The following is a 27,605-nucleotide window of genomic DNA, read 5'->3' as shown; positions in this document are numbered from 1 at the left end:
TCAATTCATAACTATTCGATCAATGTTTACTTTGTTTGTTTCGTCGTATTATAAAAAAAAATCTGAAGCAATTGATTCGTTCATTGTATAAACTGGCGTCACTGAAGATACAAACGACATTGACACAATGCTTGATAAATATGGAGGTTATATAAAAAAAAGCACAAACAGTGGAGCAACTGGAGCATTCTGATCATCAGCATCAGCCTAGCTTAGCTGATTGCAATCTAGGGTGTTTGTGAACAACACTTTATATTGGTTAGGAACACAGGTTAGGAACCATTAGCTCCACGTTTGATTATTTCATGCTGATAATTATCAGCATCATTAATGTATAGATAGTGGGGATAGTTCTTATTTTTTGGAGAGCGATCCGTTGCTGGAAAAATCCTTCTGGTATGTATTGAAACAGCTTACAGCATAAAAAGAGACAGAGTCGAAATATCCCATAAAATAAATAAGATGAAAATGATGATGCCAGTTGATTACTTACCTAATAATAAGTTTACGCTAGGAAACTGAGGAGGAAAGTTCGATTTCTATGCCAATTACATGTTTGAATATTTCTTTAATCTTTCTTTACTTCACATGCATTTTTGTTTTGTCGGTTTAACGCTTAATTTTGTTATCTATTACAGAGACGATGAGAGGTAGGAAATTTAAATGTTTATCCTAAATTTGGCAATAAATGGACGCGATGGCATCACAATAATTACTCTGACACTGTCAATCTCTTGACTGCAGTGTTGCAAACTTGGGGCTTTTCCCCCTAAATTTAGGGGATATAATATGAAAGAGGGAGTTTCTTTGTTTTATTTTTGTATTTGTTGATTTTATGTATTGACGTACTCGTAATAAGGCATTAAAAAATAACATGTTTTAAAAATCTTATGTAAGTAATATTTTTAAATAACCCTTTTACCTATTCTTTCCAATTAAAGCTATTTCAAAGTTGCTATAAAATCTATTAAATGTTATAGCAACTTTGAATATTTAAATAAACTTTTCATTTACTAAAAAAATTGAGAGTATTTTGGTTTGAATATAGGGGGTTTTAAAATAGGTTCAGGGGAAAACATTTGAGCAGTTGGCAGCACTGCTTCATGCTTGACTGTCAAGCTGACACATACGTCAATTCTCAAAACAAATAATTGTGACATTTATTTGAAGAAAGTTTGTAAACAATAAATTAATCTGTGTTCGTGGCAAAGTTACGAAAATGGATTTTCTTACTTTACATTATATATCGTAGTATCGTAGAAATTATTACTAAAAATTACTCCTATATTTATTTATTTATAGTCAAAATGATAGTCAAAACAATACCCAAAGTTTTCTTTGGGTGTTGCGCTAGTTCTTTTTTAATGGAAATTATGATGGCAAAGAGCCCAAATTGTGCAAATCTTGTAACATTCCTACAATTTCTTTGTATAACTATTCAAGGACTGTTTACTATTAAACACAATGTGGTAAGTTTGACACACATTTATTAATGTATCCTTTTGAGTTTCTTTTTTGTTTGTATGTTTGCCTTTTGCTTTTTCAGTTAACTCCGAATATACCGTTGAAACAATATTTTTTGCTCATTAGTTTATTTTTTATTACAAGTGTTGCAAACAACTATGTGTATGCTTTGCATGTGCCTTCTACACTCCATATGATTATCAGGTAAACTTTTTTTCATTTCAATACAATGCTTGCATGTTTGTTTCGATATAAAAACTGGCAATCTAATAAATCCTAAATGTATGGCTATAGAAATTAGAACCAGTAGTAACTAAGTATACAAAATTTGTTAAAATGAAGGGAAAAATAAAAAATGTAATATGTATCTGTTTTTTTTTATTCTGTTAGGTTTTCCACAATACAAAAAATATATTTTTCAGATCTGCATCATCACCAGCAAGTATGTTTGTCTCTTGGTTTATCAAAAAGAGAGTGCCAAAACTTAATTCCATTCTGGGATCAATAATAATCTCAATTGGTGTGGCCACAGCTATGTATGGAGGTGCTTCTATAGTGGAGGAAAAAGGGGAGATTTTACCCTGGTGTATTGGCGTTTTTATATTACTGGCAACACTGTTTACTGGTGCCCTGACTGGCTTGCAGCAGGAAATGCTATATGCGAAATATGGAAAATATCCGGAAGAGGTGGGTATAGTATTTGATGCATAAAATGAAGTGTGATGCATATGAAAGGCTGGAATTTGCCTGTAGGCTAAAATGATTTTAAAAAATTAAGAAAATCCTTGCTGTAATTTTTGCATATTTGAGCAACTTATGTCCTAATTTTTTTAATAAGTATTATATGTTACTATGAGATAAATTTTTCAACCAATTCTTATTCTTTTGTGCCCTTTTGTATTCAGCTGCAGTTAGGAATCATTTGGGCTAGGTACTATTATTTTAGAAAAATAATTAGAACTACAGCTCTCAGTTTATAAAATTAGATTTGTGGTAACTAGCTTCTTGCTTGCATATAAAAGTAATACATTACCTTGTTTTTTTTCAGATGCTTTTCTACACGCACGCAATACCACTGCCTCTGTTCCTTGGAATTCTTCCACAACTAAATTCCACTATACGCAGTCTTCCGATAAACGTCTGGTTTATCCTAGTTTTAAATCTAGTTTCTCAATTTTATTGTTCTCATTCCGTCCATGAATTAGCAACTAAGGAAACGTCTGTTACTGTAACATTTATCTTAACAGTGAGGAAATTTGTTTCTCTGTTAATTTCGTCTATAGTCTTTAAGAATAGTTTGACTGTATATCATGTGGTTGGGACTCTATTTGTGTTCATTGGAACTTATTTCTATTTTGACTTTTTTGTAAGGAAAAAACAGGAACCTGTTAGCTTTAAGAAGGAAAATTGATGCATTCCAAGACTTGATATGAAATATTATAGATATAATTTATTTTGGAGGTAATTGTTGCATGTTTCTCGAATTTTATTATGAATGTATATACACGGTTGCAGAAATTTAAGTATTAATTATTTATGTAAAGTTATATCTGACCATATCATATTTAGGCGATCCTCACACTGCCCCGCATCACGCTGCATGTTGCATGTCGAAGCACCTACGCGCGTTCCTGCGGGAGTGCAGATCTGCATCATCGTGCGGGTTTTTTGCGCACTCACGCGCGTAGGTGCATTTGTAGATTCACGCACGGCGCGGCGGCTCTCATTAATCATTTATTCGCCGTTCTCTGTGGTGTGAGCATCACGATAGTTTTGATAAAAATGGTTAATAGTGCGGAACTCATTCGGGACGCTGCCATTATACTAACTGTTTGGTTTTTGTACGGTCAAATTAAAAGAAATCGTGCATATAGAATATACTGGGTACATCCTTATTTACAAACAAGATCTTTAAATGGGTCATTTGTTAAAAATTATTCTAACACATACGTCACGCCCATTCAAAATCACGCGCGGCACTGCGGGATTCGGTGTGCCATACCTAGCGTCTCGCCCCGCATCTACGCGCGGGGATGCATGTTTCTCCGCGTGTATGCGCGTGACCCGCATGAACGCGCGTGGTTGCATTTTCAGTGTGTTGGACTGTGCGTGTTTTCTATACAAACGGAGATACTTACAAGTAACGTTAAACACGCAGTCACGCAACATGCAGCATGATGCGGGGCAGTGTGAGGATCGCCTTATAGTAGTTATAAGATTGAATTCCTATAGGTTTTTAGTGCTAAAATAAAATATAATGTGTCCTAGACAATACTGCTGTTGCAAATTTGCAATACATAATTTTTTTGCATCTTTTATGACCATGTTAGGTTGTGAATTTATAATGTGCTTACAGGTAAATAAAACAATTTATTATTTTAAAGTTGTATTATTTATACTTTAGTTACCTTAAAAATATTTTTCTACTTAGAAAATACAATCAATAGCAAATTAAGTCTAGAGAAAAAAATTACATACAGTTCATGTACAAAAGAAATAAGCTGCTACATCTTTTAATAAAGTATGATTTATCTTAAAATTACCGCACACACATTCACAAAGTTCTTTGTCCAATTTGTTCAACAGACATGCCGTCATTAATATCTGCAAAATAAAATGAAGCAATTAGACATTGAAAGGCACAACGATAGATCCACAGCAACTGTACTACCGACAACATCGACTAACTACATTGACGCTTAGAGTAAGTCCACACGGTGCGTCGCGTCAGCATTGCGTCGTCGTAGCGCTGTCGTTGCGTCGTTTTACATACAAATAACCAAGGTGTTCACACGTGACGGACAGCAGCCCCCGAGACGAAGCGAGGGGGTGTACTCATTGCGACGTCGGAGCGGCAGCGCTCAGGTGTAGTAGTAGTAGTAACGCTGCGATGGCGCAGCGCCCGTGTGGCCGGCTATGCGTCAAATATTTGCGGTGCGACGACGCAACGCTACCGCGACGCGCCGTGTGGACGGGTTTGACGCACTTGGTGCACTTCTCAACTTGTACACCATGCTCAAATGGTGAACTTAGCAACTTGTACACTTCTCAAATGGTACACTTCGCGACTGGTACACGTCTCAAATGGTGCACTTCGCAAATGGTGCACTTTTTAAGATTAGTTGAGATTTGGAAAAATTGTGTAAAAATGAAAGAATTTTAGTTTTGGATGTTTAATTTTTATAATTATGTCAACACAATAATAATAATTAAACTATACAGAATCACCTTAAACACTATAACATTTTGGGTCATTTTTATTTTTTCAAAAATAAAAATGTGACTCGGATATAATAAAAAATAAAAATAATATAATTATGTCAAAAAAAAGTAGATTTACAGTAAAAAAATATCATAATAAAGATATGATATAATATCATATTATATCAATAACCTTTGTAATATTATTATTTAACTTTTAACTATTACTAATTAAATAAAAGCTTTAAATTAGCTGTTTCTTAAAAACAAATTAGTAAAAGTAATAATAAGTAAAACTTTGTAATTCATCATAAATAATAATTATAGAATATGTGATGTTTGATCGAAAATATAAAAAACTATTACGTAAATTAGAAAACAGAAGTATTGCGGTGGAACATTTCATGAAGAAGATCACGTTTCTCCAATTATTCAAGTAATTTAATTAATAGCTATTTACTTAATTATTATTAAATAGTAACAATTACAAAGTTTTACTTATTATTACTTTTACTAATTTGTTTTTAAGAAACAGGTTATGATTTAATTTAAAGCTTTTATTTAATTAGTAATAGTTAAAAGTTAAATAATAATATTACAAAGGTTATTGATATAATATGATATTATATCATATCTTTATTATGATATTTTTTTACTGTAAATCTACTTTTTTTTGACATAATTATATTATTTTTATTTTTTATTATATCCGAGTCACATTTTTATTTTTGAAAAAATAAAAATGACCCAAAATGTTATAGTGTTTAAGGTGATTCTGTATAGTTTAATTATTATTATTGTGTTGACATAATTATAAAAATTAAACATCCAAAACTAAAATTCTTTCATTTTTACACAATTTTTCCAAATCTCAACTAATCTTAAAAAGTGCACCATTTGCGAAGTGCACCATTTGAGACGTGTACCAGTCGCGAAGTGTACCATTTGAGAAGTGTACAAGTTGCTAAGTTCACCATTTGAGCATGGTGTACAAGTTGAGAAGTGCACCAAGTGCGTCAAACCCGTGTGGACTTACTCTTACTAGTTGCATGTAGGATCGCAGTCACACGCGGCGGACACATACATACCTGTTGCGACTGTTCGATCTGCTGCGTTCAAAGGATCGGGATCGTCTGGGCGAAGCGGAGCGTCGGTAGGGGCTTTTCTCGGTCCTATTATACCTGCTCTTGCTATCTGAGCGGCTGCGGCGGTCGCGAGACCGTGAGCGGCGAACTGAGGGCGACCGGCGTCGGACTGACGGGGAGCGGCGTGGAGACCCGGAGCGCCCGCGCGAGTACGAGCGGCGTCTCGGGCTCCGGCTGCGCGACCTGGAGGACCAGGCACATATCAGATTGTGACTGGGCGGGCGCGGAACGCGGATATGTCCCTACTAATAACTCAGGAACCACAGACACAATAGAAAATCTATTGTGACCGATCAGGCCGCTTGGGGCTCAATGGACTAAATTATAAACTCTGTGTGTTAGGCAAGTTGTGTTTTAATTCTAAATATGTTATAGTTTAGTAAGAACATATTCACGTTGCTATGTGTATCCCCCGCCCAACCCAGTAAGGAATGCATTACAATTTAACTATACACAAATATCACTTGTACTTAATAACACATATTTACTGTCATAATCGGTCTGTAATCGCCACTAGTGCTAAATACAGGTATACAAGGTAAGGCAGTGCTAAGTATAGGATTCAAAAAGTACCGAGACTTGGTGAGCCTGGAGTTCGTCGAGGCTGCTGTGGCCGAAGGGGGAAAGGCGATATCTTCAAATGATGACTTAACCGGAAGTTGTCAAAAATGGGAAGAGCTGAGCTGTCGTATTTCTATATTGGTGCCCCGTTGTTTAGTGTGCAGTCAGTGAAGCGTCGGGATCGCAATGAGGATTGGTCGGTTCCTAATGTGTGAGTCCGTAAGGGAGGCTCGGGATTAGGTGATAGCTGTCATGAGGATAATTGGGGCGTAGTTCGCGTAGGCTTCGGCTGCGCGTTGTTTGTGTTCGCAGTTCGGGGCGACGTTCGCGGTAATAAAGCCGTAGTTGTGAAGAGATGTGGTGAGGTCGTTGGTGTGTTGGTGGTTGGTTGATAAAATGGACCTGCAAACGTTCCAACACCCACCACATTTAGTGTCGCCTTTACTGTGCTAACTTAAATATGCTTTTTAATAGCCAATCAGCAATTACTTTTATAATAAACATTTTGAAAAGCAAAGAGATAGTTTATATTATAAGAACTTAAATAACATTCAACTTAATATTTAAGCTTAAAAGCTGAGATTTAGGAGCCTCTTCAATTAAAAATGTATAATTAATTTGTTAGTGTGGAGTACTAAATGCTCTTTCTAAAATTAATCTATTTCAATAATGCACATAACCTGGCAAGATCGTCATAAGCAAAAAATTTTGAACAATTATTCTGATCAACAACAATATTGCTAGGAAACATGTTTAAAATAGGTATATTAAATATAGAACAGGGCTAAATTCTAAAGGATAACTAAGAAACCGTAAATAAATAAATATTGAAATGTCCCATAAATCCCAGATCAAGAGAAATATATTATGTGTTCCGTTTGACGTCCGAAGTCCATTTATGAGAGTACATCGCCTTTTTCCCCGTGAAGTCGCTAGATGGTGCTAGTTTTAAGCCCGTCACGTGGTACCGCCGCCAGCGCCGCGAGTGGTGGGGGACAAAACTCACCACAGTCCCAGCAAGCCACCAGAATGTTCTCATTGTTGCGTCGTTTTTCAAACCGTACGCAAGTCGTTAGATTTATAATAATCACAGTATTTCATTTTATTTTTTATTTTTTTCTTTTACTTTCGAGATTGAAGTAGAAAGTTTAGTGTGTTAGATAATCTTCTAAGTCCGTTACGTTTTAAAGTGAATATTAGGGCAGTGAATATTTAAGTTTAGCTGCGTTTTTATCGTTATTTTAAAATGAATAACGAAGATGCTGAATTATTCGAAGAAAATCGGCAACCACGTGCGGGCCATAGCGACCCCGCGTCTACAAAGCGGGCCGATAAGGTCCAAGCACTTCGTGAGCGTTCTGACAACGCTGGTTCTTCGCATTCCGAGGCGAGTTCGTCTTGTTCGGGATCCAGCGACGACGAGCTGCCGCCGCCGCGCAAACGTCGCCGCCAGCACTCACGCAGCCGGTCGCGTGACTCTCTTCGAGAAATGGAGCGCAGGTTTGAGATATTGTCTCAGCAATTGGTGAGTCAAGTTAATAATACACTCGCTGCGAATAACGGCCCTCTAAATTCAAATTGTTCAGCGTCAACGGCTGTTATTGGGCATAACGCGTTAAATGATCCCTTTTTACAACCCTCGGTTTCACTAAAGGATATAACGGAGTTGGAGGTGTCCGTTAAGGAGCCTGTAGTACCAAAAGCAGACCCACACCGTGTATCGAAATTAGTTTCTTTGCAAAGATTCGATTCTTCCGATTGGAATTGTGTTCGTTACGTGGAGATTCAAAAGAAGTACGTAGCTTTTCCCGCCTTTTCCGAATTGAGAGTAAATGAAGAATTAAGGCGCTTTGAAAATACAACCGATTCAGTTAGGAGTGTTCAAACGGAGCGTAGTTTTGCCGCAATATCCAATGCCTTTTTAGCGCAAAACGAATTAGTTAATAATGCTTTACGAAGTATAATAAACTGGTCAGCACAGCCAAATACTGATTTAAATTCGGCTTCACTATTCGATAAACTAAAGGATTTATTCGGTAAAGATTCGGATTATAAAAACGTTTCACACGATATTTTACAAATGATCTGCGGCAAACGAGCGGAAGTTATAGAAACGCGTCGTAAGTCTTTGTTAAAAAAATTTAAAGGTAGATATATTAGCGAAGATATTGATAAAATTCCTCCCACTGCGGAGTATGTATTTAATCCTTCTTTACTAGCGGCATATATACAAAAAATAGGCGGGCTTGATAAGCTACATGAGAACAAAAAATCATTTCATTCAAATTATGCTTCAAAATTTAATGTCCGTTCAAAGTCACCAATAGCATCAACATCGCGAAATAAAACCTTTCAATTTCAACCAAAGAACTCGAAGCAGGGATATTCAAAAAAGCGAACCTTTGAAGATCGTGAGCAAAAGAGAAAGGGGGGGCGAAAATATAACCAAACTAGCAGAAATAAACATAAATGACTTGAAACTATTTTCGGGCGGTTGTCTAAAGAATTATCGAGAGTCTTGGGTCAAAGCCGATGCGCCAAAAACAATAATCAAATTAATTACGTCATCTCGCATCCCATTCAATCGCAAACCGCCCTTAGTTCTACCTACTCTAGAAATTATAAAAAAATTCCAAACTCCGACATCAGCCTTAATGTCTATGGAAATTCAAGCCATGATACAAAATCATGTACTAGAACGAGCACCAATGACTCCGTCATTTATCTCCCCACTTTTTATAATAACAAAAAGCAACGGCAAAAACAGAGTAATTTTCAATCTAAAGGCATTAAATCGGTATTTGTTACCAAAACATTTCCATTTGTTTCATCACTACCAAATGCCCAATTTCTTACAAAAGGGCGACTGGATGACCAAAATCGATATAAGCCAGGCGTATTATCATCTGCCAATTGCGAGAGAACACCGATGCTATTTGCGCATCAGTTACGAAGGCCAGTTACTTCAGATGACGTGCCTGCCTTTCGGGCTAGCATCAGCGCCAAGAACGTTTGCGACGGTCACCAACTGGACTGCCGAAAAGCTAAGGGAGTACGGCATTCGTCTGGTGGTCTACTTGGACGATTACATGATAGTTCATCAGTGCAGAAAGACTTTGGAAGCTCATGTTCAAATAGCAATAAACTTCCTCTCCAACTTGGGTTGGATCATGAATCTAGAAAAGTCTATGCTGACACCGACGCGTTCGATGGAATTTCTAGGAATAATTTGGAACTCAGAGGCCAATTTCAAGCAATTGCCAATAGAAAAGGTGAGCAGGATTCGTCAGTGCCTACAAACACGTTTGACAGCCGGCGGTTGGTCCCTCAAGCAGGCGCAACGCCTCTTAGGGTTTCTCAACTTTGCAACCTTCGTCACCCACCGGGGAAGGTTGCACTGCCGCACGCTGCAACGCCACAGCAATGCTTTAGTGAAAGGTATAGTTCGAGAACATCTATTTACAGACGAAGTCATGGCAGATCTACAGTGGTGGCTGAACAACATTCATCGGCCGTCGCCGATCCACAACGAAGTAACGCCAGTGAATTACGTAGTCACGGACGCATCAGATGTGCAGTGGGGAGCAGTTGTAAACGGCAAGCCGCTACAGGGCCTATGGTCCCAGCGTCAGCTAAAATGGCATTGCAATCTAAAAGAAATGTATGCAGTCATAGCTGCGGTAACCTTGACAGCCAAGGCCGTAAGAAATTCTACTGTTCTCTTGCAAAGCGACAACAAGACGGTAGTATCATATATAAAAAACGAAGGCGGAACGAAATCACAAAAATTACTACAACTAACAAAGGAGTTATTGGCACTGACGGACAGTCTGAACGTTGTACTGCGCCCTCACTACTTGCCGGGACTGTACAACACGGAAGCCGATCATCTCTCGCGCAATCGCGCCGGCTCCGAATGGCACCTGCTCGAAGAAGCGACACAAACAATATTCAATCAGTGGGGAATCCCTCAAATAGATTTGTTCGCATCTCAGACAGCTCACGTAGTCTCAAATTATGTATCGCAAGACTTATCAGACTCGAACGCCTGCTTTCACGACGCTTTCAGCAAAATTTGGAGATACGGTCTTGCGTGGATTTTCCCTCCTCCGGCTCTATTGCCCCGAGTTTTACACCATCTCAACATGTGTCAAGGGAAGTTCATCATAATAGCACCCAAGTGGAAGAAGCCCTTTTGGCGCCCAGACCTCAAGAGTCGTGCTGTAACACGTCCTACCAGGATTCAGCATCTCGACCTTACACTAATAGACACATACACAGGTCGCCCTCCAGCTCAGATAGAGAACCTCCAGCTGGAAGCTTGGCTCATTTTGGGTGGGACGTATTAACTGAGTCGTGGTTGCCTGAAGAAAGAAACCTTTTATTGTCTTGTTGGAGAGCCTCAACGAGGAAAACTTACGCGCCAATTTGGAAGAGGTGGATGAGTTGGTGTCATGAAAACAATGTAGACTGCCGGCGACCAGAACTATCCAAGGTAGCGAGATATTTAGCAAAACTTTATATTTCTGACGGTTTAGCATATCGTACTATTCTCGTACATAAAACAGTGATAGCTTCAGTGTGTGAAACAATAAGTGACATTAACATTTCGGCAAATCACTTAATCAAACATATCCTAAAGGCTATTTCATTAGCTAGACCTAATCCACCCAAGTTACCAATATGGGATGCCAGGAATGTTATTTTGTATTTAAAGAGCTCTTATCCTAATATAGATAACTTGTTTGAGGTATCGAAACGCGCGGCTACTATTCTTTTACTAGCTTCTGGACGTAGAGTACATGATTTAACGCTTTTGCATTGTGATCCAAAACATTTTGTTGATAATGGGGACTCCATTACCTTGCATCCCGTATTCGGTTCTAAAACCGATTCTTCTACATATCAACAGTCAAGCTGGACTCTTTTATCATCACCAGATAGAAATACGAACCCTGTTTTTTGGCTTAGAACTCTAATTTCAGTTTCAAAAAATATAAGAGGCCCGCTATCTAATTTGTTTATTACCACACGGCACCCGGTAAAACCAGCTACAGCCACTATCATAGGTGGTTGGGTTAAGCGAGCTCTATCAGAGTCAGGTATTAGTGCTAGTCCGGGTAGTGTGAGATCGGCAGTAGCGTCATTAAACTATTTGGAAAAATATCCAATTAATGATATTCTTGCGAAAGCTAATTGGAGACATGAAATAACATTTAGAAAATTTTATTGTCGTAATGTAATCAATACTAATCAGAGTGATAATAATGAGACATCCTTATCGAGGTTTTTTCAACCTACTAATGATTGAGTAAATGCCATTGTTTCCAATAATTATAAGATATACATAATTACATTTTTTTTTTTATATGGTGTTAATGTTTTATATTTATTTGTCAACAAATATAATAATTTTCTGTTTGTAATGATTATATTTTGTAAATATCTGTCAACGAATATAATAGTTTTCAGTTTCTAATGATTATATTTTGTTTTTTTAGAATAAATATATACTTATTATGCCATCACATTGTTGCGTGTTTATTTATCAAGCCACCAGGAGATACCAAACAACTCTCTCATAAATGGACTTCGGACGTCAAACGGAACACATAATATAGAAATTTTACCTTAAAATAAAATTTGTATTATGTTTCCTAAGACGTCCGAAGTCCATATAAGGTCTTCCTGGTGTTATTTTTGCACCACTGCTACCGTATTATTTATGAGACGAACAATGAGAACATTCTGGTGGCTTGCTGGGACTGTGGTGAGTTTTGTCCCCCACCACTCGCGGCGCTGGCGGCGGTACCACGTGACGGGCTTAAAACTAGCACCATCTAGCGACTTCACGGGGAAAAAGGCGATGTACTCTCATAAATGGACTTCGGACGTCTTAGGAAACATAATACAAATTTTATTTTAAGGTAAAATTTCTATATTTTTTGACGAATGCTAATAAAAGCAACTTGACACACCTGCGATCCCTTCTTGTTCGGCCATTTGACATTTCTACCCTGATTCTTGTGCCACAGCATCGTCTGTAAAAAAAAATTTAACTAATAAATTTTCAGTTCTTCCAAATATTTTTTAAAGGTTTTATGTACATGTATGTATGAATGTTTGTTCCCCATTTCAAGACAATTGCACTTCTATGAGAAAAGTGCACATGTCAGTCTTAAATTGGAGGTACCATGCTCTTGCACACTTATGACTCAAGCGTTTCACATTAATAATGAAACGGATCTAAGGAGCGTGCATATCTATTTATAAAACCTAATTTTGTTTTACATTAAAAAAAATCTAAACGAGTTATTACAATTCTTAGATTATGGAAAAACTTGTTCTTTGCTTATTGTTAGCAATGTCTTTAATTCATAACATATGTTTCTAAATTAACACATGGTGCACAAGCCAACCATGCCTATAGTTCAAATTAAAAATGTCAAGTTCTTGTGTGTTCCTTATGTTCTAGAGATCATTTTTTTCTCTCCTCTCGCTGCACATTATAAAAACGAATCGTCAGAATCCGCAATGTATCTAGAACATACAACTATCTATTCAAGAAAGTTGGTTAGGAATACAAAATGGCTGCCGGCTGAGAAGATATCTCCAAGGATGGAAATTGGGTAATTTGACTACACATTAAAATACTACTTACGTGCCATCCAAGCCTCTGACTGAATCTTCTGCGTCGCGGGGATCTTCGAACTCAACAAACGCGAAACCAGGTGGATTTCTTGCAACCCATACGTTTCTGATACTGCCATACTTGGAAAATACTTTTTCAATTTCATACTTTGACGCATTGGTTCCTAAATTTCCAACGTATACTTTGCACGAGAGGTCCCATTCGCGATAGCGAGACATCTAGAATTAAATTAAAAGTTCAATGAAGCCGCCATATTGAACTCGATGATAAAAGAGCACACCTTAAAATCATTGATTGTGGAGAATAATAACATACCTTGCTGATTAATATTAACCACAAATATAAGTAGAAAGTTAGATATAAAAAAGATTATGAGATATAACACTATTTAAACAGTTGCAATTGTACTTGTATTGTAGTCAAATAATATTCTTTTCTTTTCTACAACTTCGCAATAAGCGTGGCGACTTTCTACGAGCGTCTAGAAACACAGATTAAGTATTAGTTACTACGTAACAGATGCGACAGTGATGTTTTCCATAGTTTCAGTTGGCCAGTTGTGGCGCTGCTGTAGCCTTATCAATTTTGACAGTAAAAAGTAGTGTTGCCTACCAGTTCGATATCTATATCTGACTATCGATACTTTAGTGAGGTGCCCATTGTATCGATAAAAATACTACGTACTAGCACAGACTAGGTACTAGATATTAAGTAAGCTCCAAGCGTTATTATTGCGAACAGGTATTAAAAATAAAACAGATTTGTTTTCAATGTTTATTTATTTAATGCTCTTTTTCTTAATTTATTTGTTTTATATTTCATTAAAGCAATTTTATGGATCCCTGCCATTTTTTGCACATATCTCTCCTCTATAGCTCCCTTTAAAATTTTATTTATAATATTGCTCCAGTTATGGACATGAAGCCTAACAATATATGTTAAAAACATTTTTTTTAAACACATTTGTGTGTTTTCTGACACCCTAATCAGGAAAACTCCAAATCTTGAATTTTTTCTCTTATATTTGCCCCAATTTTGTTTTGGATACAGTTATCGTTTAAATAATTATGTATTATACAACTTGCTTCCCTGTACAACACTAGAAGTTTGGAACTTGGATAAACTAAATTACTATTTTTTAAAATAGTAATTTAGTTACAATACTTCATTATTTCCATAGGCAGCAGCCTGTTTAAGATTTTGTGTGGTTGTTTTACCCAAACTATCAGCAGTTATTTTGGTTATTTGCTTCATAAATTTTCTTTTCTTTGGGCAATTTTTTTTCATAAAATCTGAAAACAAAATTTATGTTTCAATTTATTTTGATGATTCATTGTGGTGGTGTGGTTAATAATAATAATTTTATCACTGAAAGAGATGTGAAAAGCACTTGTAATGTACATTATATTACTAATAATAAATTACCTTTACGCTTTTGTATGATACTCTTATTTTCATGAGTAGTTTTTTCTTCTACTGTGGGTTCAGTTATATTTCCTGAAAATAAAAGTTATTTTAGTATTTGTAGTGAGCCCATCCATACAAAGACAATTCCACAGTTCCTATTCAAATGTTGTAAGCCCCAGATTTAAACAATGGCAGTTTAACTGTGAGATTGATAAGTCACATACAATAAACATATCTAAGTAACCACAAACTTAAAGATAGTGCAAGTGCACACTATACATATTGTGTGATCCTACATGTGTTAGTATATAATTTATGAACACCACATTTTTTAGCATCTGTCAACCTTAAAAAAAAACCTTTTTCTAAATCCCATGTCTCTTGCAATCTGCACTAATAAAATCAAAGTTAACCAGTAAATAAAACCAAATACTAACCTGCATCTTCACAAAGAGTATGAAATTCTATTTCTTTGCTTAAGGAACATGAAGTTTGGTCTGCCATATCTGTAAATCGGTAACAAAACAATTACTTTTAAATATAAAGTACCTACAAACATTACATACATATGAAACTTTGAATCTAATAACAGCTAATGGAATTCTCTTAAAAACAGTTTTAAGGAAAAATCTGAGAACATGAATAAAAAACTTACTAAAATTTACAAACATGGATTTATCAACCTATAAACTATCATAAATCACATACCTGTAGGTCTTTTCATAACAACTGGAATAGCTGGAATGCATGATGGATGTTCATGATAATCATCACCTAAAACCAAAGAACTTATATAAATCTATACTATATATTATACTAATATTATAAAGCTAAAGAATTTGTTTGTTTGTTTGAACACGCTAATCTCAGGAACTACTGGTCCAATTTGAAAAATTCTTTCGGTGTTAGATAGCCCATTCATCGAGGAAGATATAGGCTATATATCACCACGCTAAGACCAAAAGGAGCGGAGCCACGCGGGTGAAAACGTGGAGCACAGCTCGTAACTTATAAAATCCTATCCTGATTACTATATTATAATTTATGTTAAATATAATACCATATTATAGGATAGCTTAAATAAAAATTTGAGTGCATAATACATACCTGCCCTTCCAATGACCAACATATTATCTGTAATATTTTCATTCTCATCTGATTCCACTTTGTGATAATTGTGATCACTCAGAGCATTTTGTACTGTAACAAGTAAATACATATTATGTAACATTTAAAAATATAATTCAAACACAAATAGAAGGTATGTAAAGTATGTCAAAGTATTTGTTTGGAGCCATAAAACCTGTCTTACCAAATATCAGCTATTTACATAATTTTTAATCATGTTATTTATAGCTCCAGGTAGAACTCACCAGTTTCACTGGAAGACAGGGGCACGCCGTGCGCTATTTCGTCATGCGTAAATAGGCATGGGTATGAATGCCTAAGCCTCTTGCCTTCTTCATCGAACTGATATCTATCGAAGTGTTTCTCACAAACGCGTTTGTGTCGAAGTTGATCTTTCGACAATCCGATGAGGGAGGAATTAGTGGGCACCAGAAAGGACATCCACAGGTTCCTCAAATAATCATTCTGCGGAAAACAAAAAAGCCGATTCGTCGCATTGGTTGCGGTGCAACCACCGACACAGCACTTTAATAGTCCCATGGCAAATTTAGCACTTCTTTACAGTAGAACACTATAAAGACTAGTAGAAGGTATCGTATCAAAAAACTAAGGAGTAATTGGATATTTTGGATCTCAACTCAAGCAAAAAGAGAGGAAATACACAAAACACCAGTACACTCAACTCAGTTATTCGACTGATAATAAACCTGTCCACTTATTAGTTTTATTTCGCGCGTTATTAATAAAACGTAATACATAAGCAGCTGCGCGTTTAAGTCTATTATATTGTGAAAATCGAGAAAAAATAATTAAATTATAGACACAATGGTCGTTTCATTCAAATAAATGTCAATTGTCAATTGTCATAACATGGCTTCTCAAAATGGCGCCGTAGCCGGAAACAAGTAGAAAAAAAAAAAAAATACAGGAAGTAATGCAGCGCCACAACTAGCCATTTTGAAACTAGGCTGTCAGGGCCCTGTCTAGAAATGAATGAATTATGAAATATGAATAACAGCAGGGTTGCTAGTTTCAAGCATACACGAAATAATTATCAGTGTTTACTACATTAAAATAATATGTTGATAAGATATATTCTGTGGATATAATAGAAAAGATATTTAATGGCCCTAAAGTGATACGTGATTTTCTTAGTGAATTTGTTCGATAAATGTTTGCATCTAATCCCTCCCAAGTTTGTGTATATTATAATTTTTCAATAATAATTAAAATCAAGATAGATTCACATTAAGAGCAACTCCCCAAAGAGTTGATGGAAGAGACAAAATAGTTGCGGAGACAAAAGTTGCTCTTGCGCGCTAGCTCTAATTCATTTTTTGTATTCATTCATTCATCATTCATTTCATTCAATTGATAATATTGTTTTTGGTTTAATGTCAAATGTTGTCTATTCCTTTATTGACATTACATTAATTTCTTATTTCAGTTCCATTGTCATTTTGTCAAACAGCTGATGGTGCTCTGCGATGGCTGCGCGTTCTCAATTAAATTTATCTGAGAAGTGTTAATTTCAATAAAAATGGATGTTGTAGGCCTTTTAAATAACATCAATGATAAATCTGATATGTTCGCGGTAAAAACGTGGACATCGGAATGGTCGAATAGTTTTCAAGAGAATCAAGTGAGTAATATATTGATTTTCTTAGTTTTTATTTCATTTTCGTACTTTTTATACTGTTTCTTAACAAGCGGCTTTGTTGAAAACGTGCTACCCGGAAGTGCTCTCATTGTTAGATAAGAGCACCTAATTTAATAATAGCCTGTAATATCCTTGAAATCAATCGTCAACAGTAAAGATTTAATACGACAACATAAACTATCCGACACGCTTTGTTAGGCAATTAAAACTACACAATAATTGAATGAAAATACCATTGTATTGCAATTTCTATAGGATTTGTTGAACAATTCATGTTTCCGTTCATAGTTTTAGGGTTGATTGTTAGAAAACTGTTATAAAATTTCATTTAATTACCTATTTAAAAGTCCTTGATGATCAAAAGTATGGCTTTTAATTTAATTAATTTATCACCAATAAAGTCTTAATATCAAATTGTAAGTTTATAATATGGAATTAGTCTCTGCTGCAATGATATTACTTTTTTTTTAATAAATTAAAAACAATTGATACCTAATTGATAATAATAATTGATAAGGACATAGTGAATCCTTACAATATTATGAGATTGTTTTTTTGTAGGTACCTTATATTCATTTATTACAATAAATACCTATAAATTATTGTTTAAGTACTTTATTTTCATACTTGTTGAATTTACATGTTAAACTCACAAATTTTTATTTGGCTTTGTAGGTATGTTATTTCTTAATTTACAATGTAAACAATTAAAATATATAACTTAGAAACTGATAATAACAATGATAACGATGCACATAGAAGAAACAGAATATTTAATGAAACAGAATAATTACTGATATTAAATTTAATAAAGTCTTAAATAAATAAGGTTTTTCTAATTTAAATACATTCCATAGTCAAATCTATTACTATATGTAAATAGTTTTCAAACTCTTTTTTTATCTTACATAGATATAATAGTAGAATGGCCTCAGGCCTGTATTAAAATTAGATAAATTTCTTAAAAACTAGGAAAAATCATACGCATTTACTACAACCACAAGTTGAAATTATTATTGACAAAGTGTTATCTAAATTGTGACGTATAATTTGTTTGCGTTTTCACTTGTTTTTATCACGATCGGAAGTGCCAGCTAGATCGATAGACATAAACGTAAAGGTCACGACGAATGTTTGCGACACATTCGCGCACCGGCCAATCGGTTTTGCACAACATCCTACACCGATACACGTGTTATTGCGATACCGAAGATGTGCAAGGACAATACGATAGATAATTTGAATATGGCAATATTTAAAGGAATTCGAAATTCAAAACTTTTTTTTTCGTACGCGTTTTGCGCGGGAACTTTTTTCATTGATGCTTTGTGTATATTCGATATATTACGTTAATTACGTGAATATATTAATTATAATTACAACGGAATAAAATCTAGATCACAATTTGCATACATTACGTATTACGCATGGACTGTTGAATAGGTAAATTTGTTTAAAAAAACAAAGGATTATACTCCGTATGAAGTGTTATAAAAAATGTAAACATTACACTATCTCATGTCAACGCTAATCTGGGTTTTGCCTAGATACAGCGGCATTGACCACTTTCCCGCTGACCTTGTGCTGAAGATCAATAGACGTGGATTGCGGAAGCACCCGACTGTTGGTAAAGTGGCTACGTCGTTTTCGCAAAACCTTGTACTAGTTTAATTACTTGAGTTTTTTTGTAGTTATAAACACCTGTGTATTAGAATGTGTCGGGCACCATTGCCCGTGGAAAATAATAAAACGTTTTTTTTTCGTATTTATGATCTTTTGAGACAGTTCTTATGAGATTCTGACTATAATATGTTTTGTTGATTTACGGAGGTACAAAGACTTCGTTAATTCAATTTATTACGTTGTCATTACTCATACTTACGTAAACACTATTATCTAGAAACGGTTAGAATAAATGTTCAATTAAATTGTCGATACTCTTATCTATTTTTAACGAACTAATTTACATATTATAAAATTATTTATTTATAAACTTTCACTATTGTGTTTTTGCAGGTCAATTAAAAGTTTAAATAGCCAGAATTATAATTTGTAAATATACATAAATAAAGAAATTAAATAAAAACTCGGAAAAATAACAACGTCATAGACAAACGTTTTTTTTTTTTATATAATACACAATATGCAATTTAATAGAAAATAGCAAATGAGAGATCCTAGTGGTGTTCCAAACATTGTTTTATCAATTTTTAGCATTATGGATAATAAGCAAACTTTGATTGTCTATTTTGACTGGCTGTAAAAGATAAAAAAGAAAAATAACACGCTTTTGCAAATAGCACAGGCAATAGTCACCACAAACTTAATTAAACGTAGGTTATTTTAAGGTGAAGCATAATTAAATCGAAGTTTATTTTAATTCATAAAAAGAAACCTTAATATTACAAAAAATACACGTGAAAAATAGAAGTCATGCGCAAACGCGCAGCTACGTAAAAGATAAATATTTTTCTTACATTAGCAAAAGGTAAAGGAAAAATAATTATTCTATTTATAGCCTAGACGAGTAACGAAGTTAAACCTGGATTAATTGTGGCCTGCGGTACTTAGAAACCTGTTTAAGAGCTCATATAAAATCACAAAAAAAAACATAGCAATGACATACTATAGAACCATACCAAGACAACCTTAGTATTTTTTCGTGCATACTTAATGAGATTTGTATTAAAGGTAAAAAATAGGCGTATTTTCATGAATTGCAAAGAAGGGAAAGTAGTCTTTATACTGTAAACAGACAGGTTTATTCAAAGAAAACATTCCATTAAATTTGAAAAGAAAGAACTGCAGTCTAAGATATCCGAAAATCAAAATGAGTAAAATCTAAAATAATAATAAAAAAAAGCACCATAGATTATTCATTTCATAAAAGTGTCTCGGTTTTTCTCATCTAAGTTGAGTTACCTAACCTAGAGCCGAAACCGAGTGCGAAATACATATAAACGAAGACAAATATGAAATTAAACAAATTGTATTTATAATAGTATTTTGGTCTGTGACATTATTTTTGAGGTGAAACTTCTTTAGGCGCGTTGATAGTCAATTTTCAAGGTCGCGTGATAGCAATATCGTCACGTCCTGGAGTAAAGCGACGATTTGGTATCTTTAAGTCTTGAAACAAGCTCTTTATATATTGTCTTTATTCTACTTGAACGTTTAATGAAAATGACACTTTTGCAGTTGCTGTGGTCATTCTGCGGGTGCCTCCTGGTGTCTTTACTAGTCGTATTCTTTTATTATTACAAGCGATGGAGGACGAAGGGTAAGTTTATTATTATTTTGTTGAAATTAATTTATTTTTCAATTGTATAATATTTACTTTTTATAACGACCTCAAGTTAAGACATAAGGTTGCTTAACCGATTATAAGTCGGATAAAGTTTTTATTTTGTTATTTTGGATAATATTTTACCATGTATTTTTCGTCCAAAATAATCTAAGTGCAATTAATTATAATTACACAAGACTTTGATATTATCTTTAAACAATTAAAACTGTATACGAAACCTTAACAGTAAAAAAAATAAAAATTTGGTTAAAATCAACAAGAGAGGTACCTATAACGAGATGTATAGGGCATAGCGTTGCATGTTTTTATTTTCGAAAATTAAATTAATGAGAAAAAATGCAATGCAATTTTTTGTGTAAAGAAATTTGACTACTTTTAGGGCTAATTTTTCAATCCTTGGTTTAAACTTATTCGTCGAATAACGTAAACTACCATTTCAAAATGTATTCTTATTGTCCGCAATTGACAGTTTACAGGTGACATTTTAATATTATCGTGTAATACTTTATTAGACGGATAAGTTTTAACCAGGGATTGAAAAATCGGCCCTTATTGGTATAGATCATTTTTTAAAACATTACACTGACTAAACTCTCTATGGTAAAGAGTTCATAAATAAATAAATATAATAATTCTCCAGAAATATCCGGAGGCGTAGGGACCACAGCTACCGGCGAACCAGCCAAGCGTTTCCGTAAACGAGACAAAATGCTATTCTACGGACGTCGGATGTTGCGTAAAGTGAAGTCTATCTCCAACTCCGGGCAGGGCAGGAAGCGTCGAGCCGTCATGAGGTTCGCGAGGAAACTGCTGCAGTTGAAGAAGGAAAGCGCTCCGGAACAGTTGAAGGTAGATTTTTGGCCTACCCTCAAAAAAATTATATAATTGATCTCAATAGTTGATGTGTATGATAAATTCAACCTGTTATAAAAAGTAACAAGGTTGATAACACAATATGTCCTGTTTTATATTTCAAAGAAATGTAGTCCAGTAAAGTTAGATTGGTTATAGGTTAGGATCTGTTTAATGGTTTATGAGTAAAGTGAAGATAAACACAAAATATTGTAAATCACATACTACTATATATTGTCATACATTTATGTATAGTTGTGGACCTGATAAACCATTCAAATATAAATACCACATTGTTACAACAAATAAAAACAAAAAATACTTTGTTTTAATGTTTAATATTAAGCTTATGACCGAATCGGATAATCGGCATTTTACTGTAAAAAAATTCAAACCTACAAATCCATAATCTATGAAAAATTCCAGGTACTAGAACCGCCAGCGGAATACCTAGAAGAAGATCTCACCAGTGATGACCGAGTGCCCCCAGATGCGTTATACATGTTACACAGCATCCGAGTGTTTGGCCACTTCGAGAAACCGGTGTTCCTGATGTTGTGCAAACATACGGAGATATTGAATCTGCCGGCTGGATCGTTTTTGTTCAAAGTTGGTAAGTGAAAGTGAAACAGGAAAGATATTGTGGTAGGATTTAGTAGAGGAACAAAATTTGTGTATTCTGGCTGTAAAGTTGCAAAAATTGTCAGTTTTGTGTGTTCAAATAAGAATAAATTAGGAGAATGAATTAGGGAACGTAAAAAAAGGTACTTGTAGACACAAAAACGGATAATATACGGACGTATATAAAAAAAAATAAGATCACCTTTATCTAGATAAAAAATGTCAAAAATACTTTTTTCCCTAACAGGAATCCCTAAACTTTAGGATCATCATGGTATGCGCTAGTTTCCACACAAATTTTTAGCCAACAGTAAAGTTGTTCCACAACTTTATGATTCTTGAATTGTGCCTACAGTTACCACATTCTGTATCCACTATATTAATTCCTTGTCCATTTTCAGGTGAAACGGACGAAAACGTGTACGTCGTACAAACCGGTCGCGTGAACGTGTACATAACGAACGCGGACGGCAGCAGCCTGTCGCTGAAGGTGGTGCGAGCTGGTGAAAGTGTCACTTCGCTGCTCAGCTTCACCGACGTGCTCACGGTACGGCACACTGACTGACTGACTGATTGACTGAAAACTCTGCAATGCGTGTATTCGATGTACTTTTCGCGCAATTATAGACTTAGAAATAAGGTGTTAATTTCAATTAATATTTTTGCAACGTCAATGGAACTTTGACGATTTTTTAATTATTTCATTATTAGTCTTAATGTTTAATGCACATGATTTATAATGTCTAATCTTAAATCTGTTTCCAGGGCCACTCGCAACCGTATAAGACGGTGAACGCAAAAGCGTTAGAGGACTCGCAAGTGATCAAACTTCCGATGAAAGCCTTCCAGGAGGTGTTTAAGGAGTATCCCGATATATTTGTTAGAGTTATTCAGGTAATTGTGGACCTTTTATTACTTGACTTAAGAAACATATTGCCATAATGATGAGTAAATTTATTGTTATGTAAAAAGTACATGTGCCATGATGGGCACAAAACTTACGTTAAAATTAAAAGGCTCTGTCAGTTAAAAAAATTATGTAAGTGAATTAAAGTTATAATAAAAAATGATATCAGCCAAATAAACTACAATGGTTGATGTTTTCTTCATATTTATATTTTCTATAAACACAAGATTACATAAATACTTATAAATAATGTATTAATTACAGATTATCATGGTACGTTTACAAAGAGTGACATTTACAGCCCTGCATCAGTACTTAGGGTTGAGCGCTGAACTTGTCAATCCTGTAAGTATTTCTGTATACATTACTAGCTGTGCCGCGCGGTTTAACCCGCGCGGCTCCGCTTCTGTTGGTCTTAGCGTGATGATATATAGCCTTCCTCGATAAATGGAAATCGGACCAGTAGTTCCCGAGATTAGCGCGTTCAAACAAACAAACAAAATCTTTAATTTTTCTCTTATTTTCATTTACAAGTACATATTGTAAAGATATAAACAAGAGTTTTGTTCAGTTTTGATCAGTTAAGAAGAAGATCTTCTTGACTTATCAAGTTCTTGACAGCAGATTGAAATGCATGAGCTAGATGGAGAAAAACTAAACTAATTTTTGCATTAAATTTGGCATTGTTAACTTCTAAATACTGAACCAATATTTTTATTGTTAATTGAATGTCTGTTTATTGTTACTAAGTCCTAGTAACATAGTTATTTACTGTTTTTTAATTTCTATGCAATATGTTTTGCTTCCGTTTATTTTTAATCTATTGCATAGCTTCTATTGCGGGCCTTGAGCGCGGGGACCGAATCCAGAAATTGCGTAACGAAAAACCTCACGCTCCCCACTCCGACGGGCGCGGAGGTGTGGCATGAAGGCATAGCATGCAATAGCTTTACCGCGGCAGTCCCCAAGTGCCACACGTCTTTTTGAAGTGAAAACTTCTTTAGCGGCGTTGGGTATAAAATCTTAAACTCGCGTCAGGACACGTGACCTGATCGAAAAAGCGTAAGACGGATACCATTCCAAAATATCAAACATGCTCAACGTTAATAATCAAGTTTTCACTTCTGCCGGCACTCCCGGAGTGCAACCCGTCTTTTTTTTGTTTGTTTTCCCAATGATTATTTACCCCCAGGGTCGTGAAAAACGCCGACCCACGACCGTAATATCGTCGCCCGGCAAGACCGCGAAGACCGTGGTCGACGCGGGCACGACCATGCACTCGCCGCACCACAGCGAGCGGAACCTTCTCGAACACGTGAGTGTTAACTACCCGCATTTTGATGTGAAATTTCGTTTCGCATTTTGTGGAGAAATGTTTAAATGTCACACTACAACTACCTGCATTTTGTGGGGACTTTGTCATTTGTGAGAGTTTACGCTTTTTTGGAGACAAAAGCTTTAAAAAAAAATATTTGAAATATTTTTGAATGATTTGTTTGTGATTTTTCACAAAATCTGTTTCAACACAACAGTATGCAAATATACTATATTTCAACATATTATAATGTTCATCATAACTTTTTATTTCTATCAATAATAATACCTTACCTTTTGTGTGAACCTAAAATCAATTTTAATAGCTTTCGAATAAATATCATTCGATTTTAATACCAATTGATTTCCATATCATTTGATACCTTGCGTTTTTATTTTCATTACATTAAACCTGTTTGATTTGTTTGTTTTTTTATTGTAACAATAACACTACATGTAAATAACATAAAATTAACAGCAAGACGCGGGCTTGGCGCCGTCATCTCCCATACACATACAGGGCAGGAAACCCAGGCCGGACATGATGCCGGATATTACGTCTAATACGCCTCAGGTATGGATTTTTTTGAAGTGAAAACTTCTTTAGCGGCGTTGAGCACTTTTTCTGTAATGGGTATAAAATCTTAAACTCGCGTCAGGACACGTGACCTGATCTAAAAAGCGTAAGACGGATGGATATCAAACATGCTCAACGTTAATAATCAAGTGTTCACTTCTGCCGGCACTCCCGGAGTGCAACCCGTCTTTTTTTTGAAGTGAAACTTCTTTATCGGGGTTGGAAAAAAATTTAGTATAACATTTTTTCGTTACGCGTGACATTTTTCCGTTACGCGCCATTTTCTTATCCCTACCACGCGTGATTCGACGTATTTCTGTAAAGTTGCATATAGTAAATTATTTTTTGAAAAATAAGGTCATAAAGAAGTTTCACTTCTTACGTGTGTACACTAGTACACGCACACATTTTTTTTTATTTTTGTTTTTTTTTAATAGTGATGTAGTGGGGTAGGGAAGGATGTGGTTAGTACAAAACAAAAAAAATGTGATAAAGTTTAAAAAAAGTAGTAGATAACCAATTAGTATTCTGCATTTTATACTGTATTCTATATCTATATTTTTCCTATATATATATATATAAATAGTTCTGTAATTGTGGCTAATGGAAAGAATTTTTTTTGCAACGGAATTGAAAAATGCTTTAGTCCAAAGCTGAGTCTGAGTCTACAAAAACAAATAAGTGAATTGAATTTTTTAAACAATATTTTGTTTTAAAGTCCTAGAAAAAACTAGTTAAGTTTAAAATGATTAAAAAAACATATTTGCAGCAACAACCAGACGTGCAGCCAACTTCATCATTCCAAAGGCCGAAAGAGGGATCCTCCTTCAAGAAACATTACACTGATAATCTTGATGAGCAGGTATGTTAATCAACACTAATATTATAAAGAGGAAAACTTTGTTTGTTTGTTTGTTTGATTGTAATGAATAGGCTCATAAACTACTGGACCGATTTTAATGAAATTTGGCACAGATAATCTTTAGACCCTCAGAAAGAACATAGGCTACCTTTTATTGCGAAATACGTACCACGGGCGAAGCCGGGGCGGACCGCTAGTTATACATATAGATATTTATTCATATTTGTTTGTGTTTAAATAATCCCTATTAATTTAAGTTCCGTTCAAAGAAAATGAAATAAAATCAACTTCTAACTAATAAGAATTCTTTCTTTGACAAAAATGTGTGCGTGTACTAGTGTACACACGTAAGAAGTGAAACTTCTTTATGACCTTATTTTTCAAAAAATAATTTGCTATATGCAACTTTACAGAAATACGTCGAATAACGCGTGGTAGGGATAAGAAAAAGATGGCGCGTAACGGAAAAATGTCAGGCGTAACGAAAAAATGTTACACTAAATTTTTTTCCAAACCCGATAAAGAAGTTTCACTTCAAAAATGACATCAACAACATGAGTATTTTGTGTACGGACTACGTTAATTTAAACTCAAACTACAGATAACAGATATTTATCATCCCATTTCTGAATGACTAGCTTTCCGCCCGCGGCTTCGCCCGCTTTGTCTAAAACATAATAAATTATATACTAAAACCTCCCTCTTGAATCACTCTATCTATTAAAAAAACCGCATCAAAATCCGTTGCGTAGTTTTAAAGATTGAAGCATACATAGGGACGGAGAAAGCGACTTTGTTTTATACTATGTAGTGATATGGATACAAAGTCAAAACTAAAATACACATTAACATTACTCTCATCATTTAAAAAAAGCGTGTGTGCCAAACACACGTGTCAGAAGTACCTATTTATTAGCTTAAGCTGTACCTATTTATTTATGTCAATAAAGTTATTTCTATTTCTAGAAGTGAAACTTCTTTGGCAATATTCAAAGATACCAAAATCGTCGCCTTACTCTATGACGTGACGGTATTGCCATGACGCGACCTTGAAATTTTACTCTCACTTCAAAAATCACATTATATTTAATATTTGATATTCTTTCTTTCTTATTTCAGGCGCTAATAGCAATAGCAACAGAAGCATTCGTAAAGGAATTAGGGCTAGAAGACGATACCTTGTTAAAAGGGAACGTGCAAGTAAGAGATCTGCCAGCGGGGACTTATATCATGAAAGAGGAGAGTCATAAGGTAAGAGTTTGGAAGAGAAAGAGTTTCTTGGGGGAAAATTTATTATCTATATAAATAAAAATGATTTATCGAATGTACAGATTGAATAAATACTAGATATTACTAGATACGGTGTGGAGAATGATAAGAAAACTATGTTTCTATCTGGTATATGTATGATATGTATGTATGATATGTATATATGTATGAAAATAATATGTATGATGAGAGATAAGTAGAGTCGAAAAGACCAGCTTAGAATTTTTTGGCGGTTTTTATTTGTTGAAACTATTTTTAGAATCTGAAGTTTCGTTTCAGTTTTGGTAAAATTTCTGGATAAAATGTTAATTTATTTTTATTATTAAATATTTTGTTATTAATATCCCTTTTAATTTTCCCAAGCTCTTTTATAATATCCCCGGTGAGCCACAAATTGTGCAGGTATTTATTTATATTGATCGAATGGGCCTGCTATGTGAATGTTAGCTACATTTTGTTCCATAAGTATCATTAAAAAAACATAAAGGAACATACAGGGCCGATTTCTCAATCCATGGTTAAAACTTATCCGCCCAATAAAGTATTACACGATAATATTAAAATGTTACCCGTAAATTACTGTCAAAGACGGGCAAAGAATACATTTTTGAAATGGTAGTTTAATACGTTATTCGACGAATAAGTTTATTGACCAAGGATTGAAAAATCAGCCCTTAA

At 34.9% G+C, this 27,605-nt stretch overlaps 5 protein-coding genes and 1 non-coding gene across 15 annotated transcripts in view; 3 read left to right on the top strand and 3 right to left on the bottom strand.

The window, feature by feature from the left end:
• The first annotated feature begins 1,305 nt into the window (after positions 1 to 1,305).
• LOC149909373 (nucleotide sugar transporter SLC35B4-like) lies at positions 1,306 to 2,950 on the top strand. Its single transcript, XM_090117362.1, has 4 exons — positions 1,306 to 1,469; positions 1,547 to 1,668; positions 1,887 to 2,151; positions 2,513 to 2,950. The coding sequence occupies exons 1-4, from the start codon at positions 1,308 to 1,310 to the stop codon at positions 2,873 to 2,875; spliced, it is 912 nt and encodes a 303-aa protein (XP_089973488.1). The 5' UTR covers positions 1,306 to 1,307; the 3' UTR covers positions 2,876 to 2,950.
• Positions 2,951 to 3,833: 883 nt separating this feature from the next.
• Positions 3,834 to 13,514, bottom strand: LOC149909370 (RNA-binding protein 1-like). Of its 9 annotated transcripts, none has more exons than XM_090119359.1 (5): positions 13,339 to 13,514; positions 13,033 to 13,241; positions 12,350 to 12,412; positions 5,754 to 5,993; positions 3,834 to 4,068 (listed from the first exon to the last, which is right to left on the bottom strand). In XM_090119359.1, the coding sequence occupies exons 2-5, from the start codon at positions 13,239 to 13,241 to the stop codon at positions 4,062 to 4,064; spliced, it is 519 nt and encodes a 172-aa protein (XP_089975485.1). In that variant the 5' UTR covers positions 13,339 to 13,514; the 3' UTR covers positions 3,834 to 4,061. The 9 variants fall into 9 exon arrangements, 7 of the variants coding, with proteins under 7 accessions (XP_089975485.1, XP_089975488.1, XP_089975483.1 ...); XM_090119362.1 differs by having other exon boundaries at positions 5,847 to 5,993; XR_016458570.1 differs by lacking the exon at positions 3,834 to 4,068 and adding an exon at positions 6,384 to 6,773 and having other exon boundaries at positions 5,845 to 5,984.
• LOC149909372 (uncharacterized) lies at positions 7,584 to 8,844 on the top strand. The gene has a single exon (XM_090120138.1). The coding sequence runs from the start codon at positions 7,618 to 7,620 to the stop codon at positions 8,842 to 8,844; it is 1,227 nt and encodes a 408-aa protein (XP_089976264.1). The 5' UTR covers positions 7,584 to 7,617.
• LOC149909371 (small nucleolar RNA SNORA53) lies at positions 12,495 to 12,631 on the bottom strand. The gene has a single exon (XR_016458629.1). It is a non-coding gene; the product is annotated as a small nucleolar RNA SNORA53 (small nucleolar RNA).
• A 356-nt stretch (positions 13,515 to 13,870) lies between the features above and the next one.
• On the bottom strand, positions 13,871 to 16,467 carry LOC149909369 (uncharacterized). Of its 2 annotated transcripts, XM_090117344.1 has the most exons (6): positions 15,804 to 16,467; positions 15,538 to 15,630; positions 15,139 to 15,204; positions 14,868 to 14,936; positions 14,449 to 14,520; positions 13,871 to 14,315 (listed from the first exon to the last, which is right to left on the bottom strand). In XM_090117344.1, exons 1-6 carry the CDS (start codon positions 16,096 to 16,098, stop codon positions 14,179 to 14,181), a joined length of 732 nt encoding a protein of 243 aa, XP_089973470.1. In that variant the 5' UTR covers positions 16,099 to 16,467; the 3' UTR covers positions 13,871 to 14,178. The 2 variants fall into 2 exon arrangements, with proteins under 2 accessions (XP_089973470.1, XP_089973480.1); XM_090117354.1 differs by lacking the exon at positions 14,868 to 14,936.
• A 537-nt stretch (positions 16,468 to 17,004) lies between these two features.
• Positions 17,005 to 27,605, top strand: part of sws (patatin like phospholipase domain containing sws) — a 31,437-nt gene continuing 20,836 nt past the window's right edge. The window contains exons 1-11 of the mRNA XM_090119366.1: positions 17,005 to 17,200; positions 20,417 to 20,498; positions 21,166 to 21,374; positions 21,804 to 21,990; positions 22,400 to 22,545; positions 22,764 to 22,892; positions 23,170 to 23,250; positions 24,098 to 24,220; positions 24,698 to 24,793; positions 25,566 to 25,658; positions 26,778 to 26,909. Coding sequence (XP_089975492.1) covers positions 17,099 to 17,200; positions 20,417 to 20,498; positions 21,166 to 21,374; positions 21,804 to 21,990; positions 22,400 to 22,545; positions 22,764 to 22,892; positions 23,170 to 23,250; positions 24,098 to 24,220; positions 24,698 to 24,793; positions 25,566 to 25,658; positions 26,778 to 26,909 — 1,380 coding nt within the window. The 5' untranslated portion in view covers positions 17,005 to 17,098. The remainder of the gene's footprint in view (positions 17,201 to 20,416; positions 20,499 to 21,165; positions 21,375 to 21,803; positions 21,991 to 22,399; positions 22,546 to 22,763; positions 22,893 to 23,169; positions 23,251 to 24,097; positions 24,221 to 24,697; positions 24,794 to 25,565; positions 25,659 to 26,777; positions 26,910 to 27,605) is intronic.

Source organism: Colias eurytheme, chromosome 3 (assembly GCF_061535395.1).
Source record: "Colias eurytheme isolate Ceu_HAF_F1 chromosome 3, ilColEury1 Martin Lab GWU primary, whole genome shotgun sequence".
Lineage (NCBI taxonomy): Eukaryota > Metazoa > Arthropoda > Insecta > Lepidoptera > Pieridae > Colias > Colias eurytheme.
The sequence above is the reverse complement of the archived record's forward strand: the minus strand, read 5'-3'. Positions and strand labels throughout refer to the sequence as shown.